The 18070-nt window shown below is 42.7% G+C and overlaps 1 protein-coding gene across 2 annotated transcripts in view; it reads right to left on the bottom strand.

Annotated features, from left to right (window-relative positions):
* bnc1 (basonuclin zinc finger protein 1) overlaps positions 1-8455 on the bottom strand; it is a 107664-nt gene extending 99209 nt beyond the window's left edge. For both annotated transcript variants that reach the window (XM_069911532.1, XM_069911533.1), the window contains exon 1: positions 8086-8455. In XM_069911532.1, coding sequence (XP_069767633.1) covers positions 8086-8094 — 9 coding nt within the window. In that variant the 5' untranslated portion in view covers positions 8095-8455. The remainder of the gene's footprint in view (positions 1-8085) is intronic.
* Between the last annotated feature and the right edge of the window lie 9615 nt (positions 8456-18070).

Here is an 18070-nt window from a genome sequence, read left to right as displayed (position 1 = left end):
TCTGTCAGTCTCGCCCTTCTTGATGCTCAATAAGGCTTAATAAGGGCAGCACGGTTGGTTAGCGCAATGCATTTACAGTGCCAGCGATACGACTGGGGTTCAAATCCCACGCTGTCTGTAAGGAGTATGTACATTCTCCCCGTGGGTTACCCCCGGGGGTTACGGTTTCCTCCCACTGTTCGAAGTGCTGGGGGGGTGCGGGTTGTAGGTTAATTGGGTGTAAATTGTGCGACACGAAATGGCCTGCTACCGTGCTGTATGTCTAAATTTAAATTAAAAAAAAAACTTTCTGTGGCTTATGAGTATAAAGTTTTTAAAAGGGCTTTTCTACCTCGATGCAGAGAGGGTGCTTACCCTTACTATTGAGTTTAAGATTGGGCACACAGTTTTAGGATAAGAGCCTAGCTATTTAAGACTAAGACGGTGGTTCTCGGCCTTTCTTTAATGGTGTTCTGTGGTAAGTAAATAATTACTTAAAGTGCTATGTGAGAAGGGGGAAATAAAAGGTTCAGAACCTCTGGACTAACATGAAGAGAAATGACTAGGCTTGACTGTGTGGAGCTTCATCATTCTCCGCTATGTTTCCATGGGAACTCTCTTTCCCCCCCCACCCCCAACATCCCAATAATTTGCAGACAGGCAGGTGAATTAACCACTATAAATGACCCCAAATATAGGTGAGAATAGAAAGATCAGAGGAGATGTGACGGATTACTGAAAGAAAGGATAAATTACTGGAAAGGGGAATGGGATTCCTTTGACCGATGGTATAGAGTGAACGGGTTGAAAAGCCCCATCTACATTGTCAGTCAATGTGACAAATTGATTCAGTCAGGGAGTGGCATATTTGGAACTCTCCACTCTGGAGAGTTGGCCCATGAGTTGGGTTCATTCAAAACCCAGATCTAGAGATTTCCAACCACTGTGACATAGGCATAGTACACGAAAATGGAGCTAAGATAGAAGATCAATTATTCTAAAGTTCAAATTTATTGTCACAGTTAGTTTAGCAGTTGGGCACAAGACTGTTACAGCGCCCGCAATTGGGATCGGGGATCAAATCTCGCACTGTCCGTTTGAATGTTCTCCACGTGTCTGCGTGGGTTTTGCCCGGGGGCTCCGGTTTCCTCGCACTGTTTGAAATGCACTGGGGTTGGTAGTTAATTGGGTGCAATTGGTCAGCCCGAGCTCATGGGCCGAAAGGGCCAATTACCAATGCTGTACATCCAAATTTAAAATTAAATTTAGAATGAAATCACATACAACCCTAAGATTCTTTTTCCCTGCAGGCTAAGCAGATTTTCTTTTCTTTTTAAATATTAATTTGATAGAGAGAAATATTACATGTATATCTTTGGCTTGGCTTCGCGGACGAAGATTTATGGAGGGGGTAAAAAGTCCACGTCAGCTGCAGGCTCGTTTGTGGCTGACAAGTCCGATGCGGGACAGGCAGACACGGTTGCAGCGGCTGCAGGGGAAAATTGGTTGGTTGGGGTTGGGTGTTGGGTATATATTGCTTAGATATTAATTAAAGAAACAAAAACAAACTGACTGCAATACAGAAAAAATATTCAGTAATAAACAAAGTGCCAAGTAAAAGTTTTAAAGTGAGTCTCTGATTGAGTTTGTTATTTAGGAGTCCAGTGAAGAGGGGGTACAGCTGTTCCTGAATCTGGTGGTGCAAGTCTTGTGGCACCTCTCCACCTTTCCTGATGGCAACAGCGTATGGGCATGGATCCTTGATGATTATCGCTGCTCTTTGACAGCAGAATTTCCTGTAGATGTTCTCGATGGTGGGAGGGTTTTGAGTGAGATGTGCTGGGCTACATCCTCCACCTTTTGAAGGGCTCTCTGCTCCAAGATATTACCAGGCCATGATGCAGCAGATAAGCACACTTTGCACTTCACATCAGTAGGCTGCCAAGGTTTTCGATGCCATGCCGAACCCCATCAAACTCTTGAGGAAGTAGAGGCGCTGACGTGCCTTCTTCACGGTGACACTAGTATGCTGGGTCCGGGAAAGGTCCTCCAAGATAGGGACTCCCAGGATCGTACACCTCTGATTTTCCCTCCCTAACATCCACAGCCATCTCCTTGGTTTTGCTGACATTTTGACTCAAACAGCCTGATGGCTTCCTTTCACAGAACCAGCAGTGGAAAGCTTCTTCCCATGCAAGGTCAGTTCTGCCATTCATCATGCTTTGGGTTTCGTGAACATTACTGGCCCCTATGGTGTCTGTTGTTAAAATGTCCTTTTGGTTGTTCGAGAATTTCTCGGCCACTGTCCTTCGCAAAGGTTAAATGGGGCACGTGCATGTCGGAGTGTGTGTGCACATTATACCAAGCACGCAAAAAAGTGAATTGCTTTGATTTCACAGTGAAGTGGTAAACAGACTTGGTTTTCACACATATAAGACCGACCAGACAGATTCAAGCTAATAGGATTCTATACAATGCCAGCACTTGATCTCAGCAAGGATATGGTAGTTAACACAAATGGTCTGTTCCCCTTTTGCAAGCTTTTGCTTAAAATGGGGAGTCATACAATTTTTCACCTCGGGGTCATTTTGAATGCATGGGTAATTTTCCATTACTGGCCTACCTCCAGGTTAGCCCTTGGTCAGGATACTAACTCTGACTGGGTGTATTTCATTAGATACAAACCGTCTCTTCCAAATGCCGTAACCATCATCCTTTACCACCCGTCTCATAGAACAGAGAATCTCACTTAACATAAACATATTGGAATGTCTTCAGTTTATTGAAAATAAATTATGATATTTCCCCCAGATGTTTTACAGCAATGTCTAAGAGATGAATCTTCTATTCTGGATGATTGCAGTGCAAACCTGGAGGGTTGGCAGCCCGAGCCGTACATCAATAAATCAGTGGGGAACAATGCTTACTGGCTGTTGTTGATGAACAGAAGCCAGAAACCATAATAGCAGAAGGAGGAGTATGTATCAAAGATTGAGCAGTTGCCTGTAATATCTTCAGCCTGGCCCTGATCTACAGGCATCCTGACGCAGGGTATTGGATCAGAATTCTTCCAACAAGAATGGTGCCTGGGAATTTAGGGCAGAGATAAGTTGACTTTAAAATAGAGGGTTCCAGTAAATTCAGGGTGTGCAAGGGAGCAAGACGATGACTGTGCCTGAAGGATGACATCTCCCTCTCCCCAATCTTGAACTTCCTATCGACCCAATACAAATAAATTTCAAAATATTCTTCCACAGTGTTAAAACAGGAGATTAATAACATCGTGACCAATATTGTAAAAGCAATGCCACATCCAAGCCAATATTATAAACATATTTTACAACAATTATTGCATCATATTCCATTATATTGATTGATGTATTTGTACATTCAGACCAAGGTAGTGCACATAATGGGCTTGGACTGCTTGGAGAGTAAATATATATTCAATTTAGAATTTAAATATGTTTTGAAAAAACAAAATGTAATTGTGTTCCTCGCTTGTATGCAAGCAACCCAGACACATACACTTGGAAAGGACCATGTTTAGATGTGAAACAATTGCAGATACACAAATTCAATGAATAATTAATAGAACACAATATCTCTCCCAGTCAATGGCAATTTTAGAAAATAAAGCCCAGCTTTATAAACATATGATAATAACTGGAATTCAGTTTTGGCCTTGGCTTGTAAACTATTTGGAGAATATTTTAGCAACGTAAACTCTCAACCACTACATTCACCTGGGGCATGATCTTTGTTTAACGGGTGATTAGAGTGGTTTCTGCAATATATTATCAGGTTAAGGAAACTGGGTTCTGAACACAAGTAATTCATTATGATTTCTGTAAACATCAACATCAATTAGAGATAATATGAATAAATCTGAATAATTTTGATAGCAGCCTCAAAATGGCAATTTTGAAAAAAAAAGGATCTGCATCAAAAGTTAATGAAGTTTCCTCAATTAAAAGAGCTTTTCATGCACATTAATGCCATTAGAGAGATCATTCATTTGCATTAAATAATACATCTAAAGCTGATGATCACTTTTAACTTTCTTTGCAATAGCCCTGATATAAACATCTCCAAAAATGTTGGAGCAATGGCAGGAAACAAATTATTCAAAGTAAATTCAAACACTGAAGATTAACATTCACAGGCAAGGTAAAAAAAAAAATCACTTAAAATTCTCAAGACTGACATGACTAAAGAGTTAAAAAAAGCAAATAAAGGGAGAGCGAAAATAAGAGAGCATAATTTTAAGAAGATTTAAAGGTGATCTCAAAGGCACATTTTTATTATCTGGAACACAATTGATGTCTGGAACATGCTGCGTGAAAAGGGGGTGGAATCAGATACAATTACTATGTTTAAGAGACACTATCAAATAATATTCAGCCCGAATGCTGGCAAATGGAATTCAGCAAAGAGATTGGCATGGATGTGAAGGGTTGTGTTTGTGGGGTACGACGAGGTGCAAAGTAGATACCTACAGTATAAACTTTCAAAATAATTGAAATTCTCCTACATTGTCCCCCTGATATGCATTGCAAAGTTTGCAGAGGATCGAATGAAGCATTGTGTAGGCATGTGGCTTACATCTCTGTGATCTAGCTTAAACGGCAGATGAAGCAGACGGCGTAAATGCCTTTTGAACGGAAAGCTACCAGATCCTACATGTCATGGGCTTGTGCAGTCATGTGTCATTGCAAGTCACAGGATCCCACAAACTGATAGTTAGCAGGCATGCTGTATCAAAGAGGCCACAGTGTGGCGAGTTAGCTAAATGGAAATGAAGCATCACCCAGTCGATACAAAAATCGTAGCTGTGTAATCAGAGCTAAGGGACAGGTTAGAGGGAGCTTAACACCTCATGTCCCCCTGCTTGGTCTTCATGTTGCTAACACTACAGCAAGAAGGTGTTCTAGTTCATTGACTATAGAAGTGCAAAATTGACATAAATATCTGACGGAAAAATTTGGGAAGACAGAGAGTTCAGAGGACAGGGAATATTCTTGAGGGTGCAGACATGATATCTTCTCAATTGCATTTAGGGTTCTTCAACGGAAAACATCATTCATTTATTGGAGCACTTGGCTCCAGTGTTAAGGAGGTTTCACCTGGATAAATTGGACACTGGCTATACTGGAGCAGTTGATCAAAGTTAAATCAATAATTTACAAAACAAATTAGAATAACCCACCCTCAAGCATATGCATCACATGTTATCTTGCAAGATGTGATTCACCACAGGAAGCAGAGACTTTGAGGAAGACTGCCAAGTTACAAAAAACCCTTCGGATGGCTATTTCACGTTGAAAGATCATTACAACATCATTTGTAACAAGAGCAACCGAATAGCTCTAAATGCAATGTTGTGCATTAAATGTGTAATATACTGTATCATGTAGCATGAGTTGTGACAGAATACTCCTTATACTGTAATATTGTCACTGATAATGAACACTACCAAATAATATGCAATATGTATAGCTGTATATCAGATTTTCTAACATTTTAATATATTATTCTTTAAATACATTGGCTCAAACATAGCCAACCGATGTCAACACAATGACTTAGATTTTAAAGTGTTTAAAAAGTCATATGTCCTTCCCTTTTCGTGACCTATTAATCCCGACCCTCCTGCTACGTCCAATCGACAACGTGGTTTCGTGCACATCTTTCCAAATGGCCCGACAAGTGCAAAGACTCGAGGCCTGAAAGCAAAACTTGCAGGAATATTCAACTGATGCTCAATTCCGCGCAGCATGCTTTGAATGGTTTTATATTTACTCACTTTCAAGGATGGGATTTCACTTTTTAAAAAATTTCAGTGTCTCTGCACCAGTGCAAATGTCACGTTTGCAGGTAATTGGCTTTTCATTCGCAGCTCATGATTAAAACCACACAAACATTCAGTTGTTCCTTAAAGCCCACAATCGTTTCACAGAAACTTTGATCGTAGTTCAAGCTACAGTCCACAGCTCACCTCAATCAACAGCTTTCCTGATAGCCTTTAATTTTCAACTATCCAGCAGTCAATACATGAGATAAATCAGAGGGGGCTGTGAGAAAAATCGAACCCATTTGATTTCTGTAGACTGTTATAATGAAGGACATATTTTCAAGGTACGATTTAAAAAATCCCATCTCAGTTCTATTGCTTTCACTGATAATGGCATTTTGCAACAGTGAAAAAAACATCCTATTTGTTGCATCCTTGACTAATTCATTTATTAGGTTTTGAGATTCGACAAGTCGAGATATCCCTTGATATTTAATCCATTTGACTGCAGCCTGTGTTTTGGAATATTCCAAATGACTGCTCCAGTTTCATAATTTTATAACACGCTAATTAGCAAGCATGCAGTCGAGAGATACCAGGGCAGAAACTCACAGGGCAACTCACCATCAATTTTCTGCAACCACAAAAAAATTGCCTGCGCCTCACCAGTCACTATCGTTGAAATAACAGGGCTTCTCCCATCTAAACTGACTTTAACTTTGGTTTCACACCTGCAATAGCGCGTTGTGGCCTTGCTGAGAACCACTTATGTCAGTAGGGCCGTAAAACTATGCGGATTCAACTAAATTAGAGAGGCAGGTAGAACAGATGTAAACTGTTTGGACGGAACAGATGTCGGTTCAAAGTTGCGCGTTAAAAAGAAAGAAAGGATTAACACTTTTAGCTGGACTTGCAATGTCTTTTTTAAAACAACAAGGGGCGATTGAGTCTTTTTTTGTGTGTTAAAAACTTAATTAAGAGGAGCTTCCAGCCCCCCCCCCCCCCAAAAAAAGACCAATTCAACTCCTTAACCGTGCAAACGGCGTGGAGCCGGACTGGTTGCAGGGCGGTGGGTTCCGATCCCTTAGCTCAGATGACAAGGGAGGGAGGGGGGCGTCCAAAGCAAAGGAGAAGACACCTTAAATAACTTCACCCCCCCCCCCCCACCACCTCTCCTGCGCAAAGGGCGACGACGAGCGAAGCTGCCAGTGGTCACCTGCGTCTTGGGGCCACGGTGCTCCGCCGCCGGCCCCTGGAAGCCAGCGCTTCGTCCCGGGCGATCACAGCGTGTCGGTGCCGTGGTCGCAAATGACGGATGGAGGGGAGAGGGAGACACATCAGAAAGTTGGCTGGGAGCTATGCGCTGATTAAGATCAGACCACCCTCCCCACCCCCCCCCCCCCCCTCCCCTCTCTTCCCAGATGATCTTGTCACATCTGGCTGACAAATCCTCGCAAGCTCATCTAAAGCCAGGGAACAGCGCTGCGCTGCGGGGACAGGGCTCACGGTTAAATAGGAGTGTCATGAAACTAATGAAGCCGGCACAGGCAGGCAGGAGGAATCACACACACACACACACACACACACAACACTCATACACACTCACACACACAACACTCACACACACACACACAACACTCACACACACACAACACACACACACAACACACACACACACACAACACACACACACACAACACACACACAACACTCATACACAACACTCACACACACACACACAACACACACAACACTCACACACACACTCACAACACACACACACACAACACTCACACACACACACAACACTCACACACACACAACACTCACACACACACACAACACTCACACACACACACACACAACACACACAACACACACACAACACTCACACATACACACACATCACACACACACACACTCACATACACACATACACACACACACACTCACTCACATACACAGACAGACACATACACACCCACACACAGGGCAGCAACATCTTGCCCCAAAAGGCCTTTCCACAATAAATGAGGGCAGTGCAACTTGGTGCCTGGGCGAGGGGACACGCAGCTCCTCCGCACGAACCAACTCTGCACCAATTCGAACTGCTGAGCCGCATTTATTTTCTTTTTTTAAAACAAATCAAGTCAGCCACCAGCAATCGGACAGGCTGTCACAGACAGGGCGCTGAATGCCTGCCCCCCCACCACCCATGTCACTCCGTCCTGTTTAAAAGTTATCCCGGCGTGGAACTTCCACTGCTGAGACCCACTTCCCCGCAGACCCAGAGTTGGGAGCTGGCGACTTACCTCCGACATTGTCAGCGACGATCACTCCTCTCGCCCACCGTGCAGTTGCCCATACCCTCGCCTTTGCATCAGTCTGTGCAAGGAGCCAGCGACGTGTCTTTCTGGTGCCTGAACCTCACAATTTTTTTTTGTGTTGCTTCCACCCCCCCCCCCTCTCCTTCCCCGACACCTCACGGGGAGGGGGGGGGGATTGGAATGGGATCCTCCCACTCTGCAGTTGGGAGGCAGGAGCTCCTGCTTACCTCCAGAGCGAACTCTCACCTCTCTGCCCCAGCCTGGCGTGTTCTCAGCACGTCCCCGGAGTCGCAAATCGGGTATGACACTCATCGTTCGCAGGGATCCGATCAAAACGAACTGCAGAAGCTCTTGGCTGCCGCGGGCATCCCATGAAATGTAGCCAGAACAGTTCAGTCTAGGAGAGATGACATCTCAATGTAGCTTTTTGTCTGCGCTCCCCCACCCACCCAGTGAAACTGTCCCTTTCCCTGGAGCGACACACACTCCCCTCTTTAGTTCACATATTTTTTTAAAGACTGCATACTTCATAAAATGTCACATTTTTAAAATTAACTGGGGTGAAATTTTGAAAGAGGCGTAATTTAAGCAGAATTTACTGAACACGAAAAGAGATCTCGCTGCAAAAGTTATTCCAAAACTTAATCTGTGTTGGACCGTGAAATATTTTTAACCCTTTTAGGGGGAGGTGGCATTCATGTCACTCCGAATGCAGGGCTTGCCGAGGACCCAACGAAACAATTGCAGTTTCTTTGACCTGGTTGCGTGTCAGAGCGAGAGAGAAAAACATCTTGCCAGACCGTCCAAATACTTCCACGCTCAGTCTGTGTATCAAATGGCCAAAGGGATCACTTGTTGGCAACCCCGCGCTTTGAGAAGATCGCGCAAAGTGAGAACACACCAAGCAGCAGATGCTTTGTTTGCAAGACCGAAACCTTTTGTGGATCTAATCTCGAGGCCAGGTGAAATGGCAATGGATTTGAAGTTTCGGAATGACAGCATTTTGCTATTCTCCTCTGAATTGATCTCTCCCCCCCCCCCCCCCCCCTCAATGCGAAGTGATCTGATCATTGCCTCACTGGGGGCAGAAACTTCACTCGACGCTCTGTTAATTCAACCACATCACCAAGAATGGAAGGGAGTGGCCTTGGATTTCTGTACCACCGTTCAGAGCCTTCCTAGAATGCATGAGGCCCTAACTAGACCTCACCTGGTATCCTCTCTGCAGGAGAGAAGGACATGTTCGCATTTAGAGGGAGTGAAGCTTCCATTATTGTCACGTAATACTACATTTAGGATGTAACATACATGAAATTCTTTAACTTTTGGCTACAGTAAGGCAGACAGAGAGTCGCCACTTTGTCCATTGCCCCTCACAGAAACCTACAGCAGCTGGTGTCCTAGGTGGTCTCCCCTCCAAGTACTGACCAGACCTGCTTAGTTTCCGAGATCAGACAATCTCAGGCGTATCCAAGTACCTGTCCAGTCATCTCAAGAAACCGGCATCCACCACTTCAGCTGGCAGCTTGTTCCATCCTTTCTCCCCACCCTCTGATAGAAGAAGCTCCCACTTGCACTTTCCCTGAACCAATCCACATCATCCATGTCCTCTCCCTCTGGCCTCACACAACCTGACTTCCTAAGAGATTTTATGCACAAACTCACCGATGACCAAATATAAAATGCCTGTTCTTAGTTAGGTTGTGTGATGTGCTGTTTTAAGATGCAATCCCACAAACACTTCTTCACTGCCCATTTGGCTTGTCCAATCAATGTTCAGATTAAAATCTCCAATAATAATTGGAATTCCCTTCATAAACACCTTTGATATTTCTCTATTTATGGATTCCCTTGAGAGAGAACACACAATGATGTCTTTGCCCTGCTATTCAATATTTCCACTAAAATGATTCCTCATCTCTATACAATGTCTCTGTATTATGATTCGGCACAGGTCTGATATCTTCCTTGATTAACAATGTCATTCCCATCTCGATTCCCTTTCAGCCTCTTCCACCCAGCACACTCTGTTCTCACTGCTACTCTCAGGAATGAGGTACTGGTGCCACAAGACTCGCAGGAACAGCTCCCCCACACACCCCCCTCCACCATCAGACTCCCCAACAACAAACTCAATCAGAGATTCAGGGCTCAAGCCCAAAATGTTACCTTTGCTACATAAAGGATACTGTATGAGCAGCTGAGTTTCTCCAGCATTTTGTGTTTTTACTTCAACCACGGTGTCTACAGATTTTTGTGATTTACTACTCATTTAAAGGCTCTTATTTGTGCACTTTATTGATTTTTAAATTCCCTCTGTATTGTACAGTTAGTTTGTTTACATTGGTTATCTGTTTACAACTCTTTATTTGTTTACATGCATACACCGTGCACAGTTTTTTTTGCACTATTAATAAGTGATAATTCTGCCTCACCTGCAGGAATAAAGAATCTCAGGGTTGTATGTGATGTCATATATGTACACTGACAATAAATCTGAAATCTGAGGCTGGGAATTTTCTCACTGTAGTGCAGAAGGTGGAAGGGTGACACCCTTAGAGGTAGATAAAAATCATAAGGGGATGCAGGTAAGTCATCATCTTTTCCCAATATTGGGTGTATTTTCCCAATGTTGGATGGCGTAGATTCAAGGTGAGAGGGAAAAGAGTTAAAAGGGACCTGAGGGGCACGTTTATCACACAGGGGAACAAGCTGCCAGTGTAAGCGATAGAATATAGTATAATTGCAAGATGCAACATGTACAGAGGTTGCAAGTTAATTGGGTATAATTGGACGGCACATGAAGGACCTGTTCCTGTGTTGTATTAAAAAAAAACATTTAGAAAGGACAATCATCAACCATGAAGGATCCACTCGACCCAGCACACACTCTATTGTCACTGTTGCCATCAGGAAAGAGGTATCGGTGCCACAAGACTCGCACCACCAGGTTCAGGAACAGCTGCTACCCCTCCACCATCAGACTCCTCAATGACAAACTCAATCAGAGACTGATTTAAGGACACTTTATTGATTTTTTTCCCTCTCTATTGCATAGTAAATTTGTTTACATTTTTAATTTCTTTACATGTATACTCTACTACACTTTTTTCTTGCACTACCAATTCTGCCTCGCCAGCAGGAAAGCGAATCTCAGGGTTATATGTGATGTCTTTTTTAAAAAATTTAGACATACAGCACCGTATCAGGCCAATTTGGCCTTACGAGATGGTGATGCCCAATTTACACCCCATTAACCTACACCCCGGTGCATTTTAGAAGGGTGGGAGGAAACCAGAGCCTCTGGAGAAGACCCACGAAGACACGGGGAGAACATACAAACTCCTTACAGACAGCGCAGGATACAGGTACATGGTTTGAGGAATTTGCGCCAAATGCTGGGAAGTGGAACTATCTTAGGCAGAAATCTTGGTCTACATAGACAAGTTGGGCTGAAGCATCTGTACCAGTGCTATAAAATTCGATGTCTTTATTCACCATAATAATTCCTGTGATGGCAGATTTGTCATATGAAGACAGATTATGCATACTATAACTATACACTGTTCAAATTATTAGAAGGAGAGGCGATCTCATGAAAACATGGAAAATATGTGTCAGGGTAGATGTGGAGTTCATCTTTCTATTGGCTGAGGTGTATAGAATCATGGGTCAAAGACTCAAAACAAAGGAGTGCCTATTCAGATAAGAAATTGCTTCACCCAAATACGAGCAAGTCTTTGGAATTCTCTTTCCAAAATGGCTCAGTTGCTCAGTTGGCAGATTTTTTAATTTGAAGAGAACCAAGTGATGTTGGGCTCATGCAGAAAAATAGCCCAGAGGTAGCTGTGATCCTATTTAATGGTAGAGTAGGAGAAGGGGCATTTAAGTACATTTTTAGTGTAGGAAATGCTGAAACCAAAACACAGAGAGCAATATGACATTGCTGGAGGGATAAATTAAATACTGGAGAGCTCCTGTTTTATTTTTAAAAGTGTGATCTTACATGGAAACCTAAGTGGATCTTAGTTCAACTCATCCACCAGCGCACTAATGTGTCGACTTGGATTATTCACCAGCAAGACTGGAGTAAAATTTGAATCTAAATTTTCTTGAACAAGGAGAGAGATAGAGAGAGAGAGAGTGAGAGAGAGAGAGAGATCACTACCAGTTAAGTCAATGTGGGCAACGCAAGAGGTTCAGGTAGCTTGGTTGCCTCTGGTTTTAGAGGTTGAACTGGCCGGACTTGCTGCTCTTGTCTTCTCTAAGATGACCTGTGACAGGCAAGGCAGAAGGAGGCTGGACTGTCACAGACCCACATTTATGAGCTGAATGATCACACTTTCAAATTTGTTGTCTGAAAACATACATGACATCACATACAACCCTGAGATTCTTTCTCCTGCGAGCATGGTAGAATTACCACTTATTGGTCATGCAAAAAAAAATGTGCACAATGTACACATGTAAATAAAGAAATATAAATAAACTAGCTGTGCAATAAAGGGAGGGGGAAAAACAATAATAAGGTCCAATGTAAGAGTCCTTATATGAGTCCCTGATTGAGTTTATTGTTGAAGAGTCTGATGGTGGAGGGGGACCAGCTGTTCCTGAACCTGGTGGTGCAAATCCTGTGGCATCTATACTTCTTTCCTGATGGTAGCAGTGAGAAAAGAGTGTGTGCTGGGAGGTGTGAGCCCGTGACGATCGCTGCTGTTCTCTGACAGTAGCATTCCCCATAGATGTTCTCGATGGTGGGGAGGGTTTTGCCTGGGTTATCTTGGGCTCTGACAAATACTTTTTGCATGCCTTTATGCTTGGCGGGGTATTAGTGTCCCCATACCAGACCATGATGCAGCCTGTTAGCATACTTTTCACCACATATCTGCTGAAATTTGCCAGGGTTTCTGAAGTCACATCAAAACTCGGTAAACCCCTGGTTCACGGAGCACTACCTCATTGACTTAAACCTTAGCCACTGGGACATGAGCTCTGAATGGAACCACATTTCTGGCCAAGCACTGTGGCAGGACCTGGTGACTGGCTGAAACCCAAACTCAAGCTGGTTGCTGTCATCTAAGTGCTTCCTAATGCCTTTGCATTTATTAGATAACCCATTCTTTATATGAACTTGTTCAGGTTTCCTATCTGCCAAGTTTTGTTTTAATGCATTAAGACTGGAAGCAAACTACTGCTCACATCTTGGCTAATTCACGGGAACTAAAGCACCCAGCTCCCATTTAAGGCAAAAGTTCAGAGTTAACATTATGTCAACATCTACTTTTATAGAACTTCACTGAAATAATATATCTGTTATAAACTTACTTGCTCCGTTCATCAACCCACAAAGGAGAATCTACGTTGTTGATTATACTTTGTACATATTTTAAATGTACTTCCAATTCAACCCGCACTTTTCACTCAAAATAAGGAATATTATTAGACTGAGCTTGTTTGATCCTTGTGTGGTAGCAAGAGAGTTAAAATGCAGCAGGCTTCAGCTGCATCCCTCTCCACATTATACCTACAGGCTCAAGGAAAGCCCAGCTGCGATAAAGTCAATATAATTAACTGCATGCCGGGCAACAGATCAATTTCTAGTTGCGTCAATGGATAGCAACAGGAGGAAGAAATCAGGAGCACTAATTTCAATGGGATGGGAATCCGCTGAAACACACTGAGATACCACATGGTATCTGTAACGAGCAGAGTACCTTGGGTTTTGGAGGTCACCGTATCCAGACCACAAACAGCATTGACAATTGTTTTGTCTTCATTTCTAAAAGGAAAGGCATAAGGCACGAGCTGAACATGTGGATTCAAAGTGTCTAAGGTACAGCAGCTCATTCTTGTCGATTTGGTCACAAAGTTGTCTGCAAATAAAAAAAAATCAATGCCTTTCATTTCGAGAGCACCTCAAGGGGCAAGTTGTACAGTCAAGGGGAATCAGTATAAGCCTTTGAAAGAAAAAAAAATTCTCCCCAGTGCTTAATTTGCTCATTCTGATCATGTTCTGTTTTTGGTCTCCAAGATTTCGGACCATTTTAAATTCTTGATCGGCGACATGAGAATAAACTCACCCTGATGCAGAATATAGTAGGAAATCATAAAGTATGCCACAATATGCCTTAATCATCATAAGGAAAACAAAAGGGTTTGTCAAAAGCTTATGCGGTGGTACAGAGAGAGAGAAAAACAGTTGATTCAGAAAGCTGGTGCAGTGTTTGTTATTTCTTGTCAAAAATGTCAGAAATCCTGGGGCCAACTTCCACTCAGACGCAAAGTTCATGTTTGCCTTATGTGCAAACACAAAAACGGGTCCACTTTCACAAAGAGGAACAGAATCAAAGAGGGGAGAAAGGAATTAAAGCAGAGCAGATGAAATTGGTTAGCCCTTGATATTGTGGGTCCAAATCTGCCACCTCTCCTTGACAAGGAACAGAACATGCACAGTCTTTTTTTGTTGTTGCCAACCAGAAAATAAATTATTTAGCTTGGAGTTCAATTATAGCATTGGCAAGGGTGTTCACGCTACCTTGTTCCCAACACATTTTTTTAAAGTCCCTGCATAAGCACGGACAATGAAACAAAACAGGAGGACAAGCCAGTGAGCTCTGTGCATTTCCCAGTCAATCCTCCCACCAGGGAAGCATCGAGAGCTGAGCTCAAGGGTGCATTACTGTGAGGGCGTAGGGGGGGAAGGGGATGGAGAATTCAGAACTCCAGGATCTGTTAGTCATTCCTCCTGCAACTATTCCCCAAATTCAATCTGAGCTGTTTTGTGTTGGGAAAACTAATCAAGGCTCACATAACTGCACAACCCACAGCAATTACAACATTTATAAAACCTGTGATTAAACGCCATGAATGAAATACTCATAGCAAATAAAAAAACCTTACAGATCTTGTGAAAACTTACCCAAGGTTTGATGGAACGTATTACAAATGACCATATTTTAAAATGCCCTTCCACTGATTTAACCCTTAACTATAATTCCTCTCGTTCTCTCTCCGTCCACACAGGTGGCTAATCCTGTTTATGGTGCTATGGCAAGCTTCTCTTTAGTTCCAATGATTACTTTTCCATTAACTCTAGATGATTCTAGGCAGAACTCAGCGCAGCAATCACTCAGGCCATTTTGCCTATTTGCAGGTGGCCACTCCTTCTCTCATCCTTTTCTGTTTAAAATCCAAAAATCATGCCCTTGACAATTATTGATTGATGGAATCAGCATTTTTCATTGCACCGTCTCTGATCTGTTTGTTCGATTGATGACTATTTGTAAAATAAAAATGTTCTGATGGAGAAAAGTTTTAGGAGCTCAGTGAGCGGTTCCTGTGATGGTCACACCAGCGAGCACCTGATGCAAACAAAGCTACATGCACCAGACTCATTGTCACGGGGTAGAACTCCAGGAGAACTGCTTGTGTCTGAATACTCAATTGGTTGGGTCACAGAAGGCAGAGGGTAGAGTTGGAAGGCTGGAGCCCTGTGACTGGTGGTATTCCGCAGGGATTGATGTTAGAACTCCTGTAATTTGTGATACAGTAAAATCCCTGGTATCTGGCACCTATTGGATAAGTGTATTTTCCAGTTGCTTGAGATGTGCTCTTACAATGCCTAACTAATATACCTGCATTAAGATGAACAGTTTAAAAGGCAATAATACTATACTGAGACTGAACAAACTTCACGTGCATGAGTATATAAAACTTAAAGCTTTTAACTTTTTTTTCAGTCGTATTCTTTGAAAACATTTAACCATTGCTGCATCTGCAAGTTGCTCCCCCTCCATGGAGTCACCGAAAGACGAACAATAACATTATAGATAATTAACATCCCCTCCTCCAAGCTTCTGACCAGGGCGACTCTTACTAAGCAGGGATAAGGAGATACTTGAGAGAGACCCCAATGGCAAGTGACATCAACCAGCTCTTTATCCTGGGCGACTCCCATTGCTGTTTCAGACAACTTTATTCAAACAGTTGCTACGAGCAAAGCACAACCAAGGCCCTCCGCTGGCTGAATATTTGCTCCTACCTTCACCAAAGGTTTAGGTGTTACTTCAGAGAATATCTACTTTTACAATTTTAAAGATACACATTTTTACCTATTATTTTATACTTATTTATTTTAAGTTTTTAATTTTTTTTTGCCACTTGCCCGAGGCTGCGGCTGCTTGAATTCCAGATGCCAGGGGTTTTACTGTATATTAATGGCTTGAATGAAAAAAGTAGGTGGGAAGGTTAGCAAGTTTGCAGATGATACAAAGATTGGTGCAGTTGTGGTCAGTGTAGAGGGGTATCAAAGAATACAACAGGATATGGATCAGTTATTGATATGGACAGAGAAACAGCAGATGGAGTTTAATCCAGACAAGTGTGAGGTGTTGCACCTTGGAGGTCAAATGTCATGGGAATGTATACAGTTAATGATTGGGCTCTTAAGGGTGCAGGGGGATCTAGGACTCCAGGTCCATTGCTCATTGAAAGTGGTCATCCAAGTAGGTAGAGGGTAAGGAAAGTGAATGGACATGCATTTAAGGTGAGGGATAGGATGCAGGGCAAATATTTTACAGTGAGTGGAAGAATATATGAGTGGCATTTAAGAAGATTTTCGATAGACACATGCACATGAAAGGGATGGAGGGATATCAATCAGGTACAAGCATCAGATTTTTGGTTTGATTTGGTCATGTTTGGCACAGACACCTGGCCTGGAGGGCCCTTCCCTGTGCTCTTTTGCTCTATGTTTGAATTAATAAATATTTCAGCATTTTCTTTCTTCACTCCGTTTGAAAATTTCAGCCCTGACATTGAATTACCAACAGTATCTGGGGTTAACAATTAATTTCAGCTTCTTTGATGGTAATTTTTTTGCTTCGCCACAGATATATTCTTTTGCTGCAGTCATCTGACTGCAGGAACCTACCATGCAGTGATGACATGCCATGAAAATGGTCATTTCTAGTTGGCCTCTCAGTACATGGGTGTAGAGCTCGTCGAAAGAACCAAAGACATTGATCCAAACCAAGGCTTTTATTAGCAAAAGACAGGAGCTCTTCACAGGTGGCCGACCAGTCCGGAATGATCCGACCTGGCTAGGGACACAACCCTTTAAGGCCCAGACAATAGGTGTGGCTTAGCTCTCAGCCAATCGCTGTAAGCACAGTCTAGATACAATAACTATATACACTATGTACATTGGTGATAGATCTGTACTATCACAATGGGACATAGAAATGACTAGGAATTTGGAGGACAAAAATGAAGTCCCATTAGTAGAGATGATTAAAGAGAATCTGGAGGCATATTGCACCTAGGAAATTAGGGAAAGGGTGGAACAAAGGAAGCAATTTCTGTGTCGTGCCAATTGAAGAAATTATGCCTTAAATGAGTACTTGGCATTGGCATTCACCAAGGAGGAGGACATGGATGAGGTTGAGATCAGGGAGGGGCATGTCAATATTAATATGGTTTTGTGTATATTGTGTCTGTTGAAAATATTAAGATGGACAACCCAGAATATTGAAGGTCAAGGAAGGATCTTTCTGAGACCTTGACCAAAATACTTGCATCCTTGTAAGTCACAGGCGAGGCCCCAAAAGACTGGAGAAAAGACATCCTTTGCTTTACAAGGGCAATAGGGATAATGCAGGAAATTGCAGGCTAGGGAACTTTACATCAGTGGTAGAGAAAGTATTGGAGATGTTTCTTCAGGAAAAGTAAGGACATTTTGGATACTTAGTGTGACATTGTGTGGGGCAGGTATTGTTTTACATATTTGACAATTTTTTTTGAGGAGGTGATGAAGATAATTGATAAGGGGAGAGATACTAGATATTGTTTACATGGACATTAGTAAAGCATTTCCAGGAGGAAAGGCCGGTTCAGAAGATTAAGGGATATGTATATGGGCTCCATGCAGAGAGGGTAGGGTCTGGAGATCAGTGACCAGTGGTGACAACAA

This window comes from Narcine bancroftii, chromosome 14 (genome assembly GCF_036971445.1).
Source record: "Narcine bancroftii isolate sNarBan1 chromosome 14, sNarBan1.hap1, whole genome shotgun sequence".
Classification (NCBI taxonomy): Eukaryota; Metazoa; Chordata; class Chondrichthyes; order Torpediniformes; family Narcinidae; genus Narcine; species Narcine bancroftii.
This window is presented reverse-complemented; position numbering and strand designations above follow the sequence as displayed.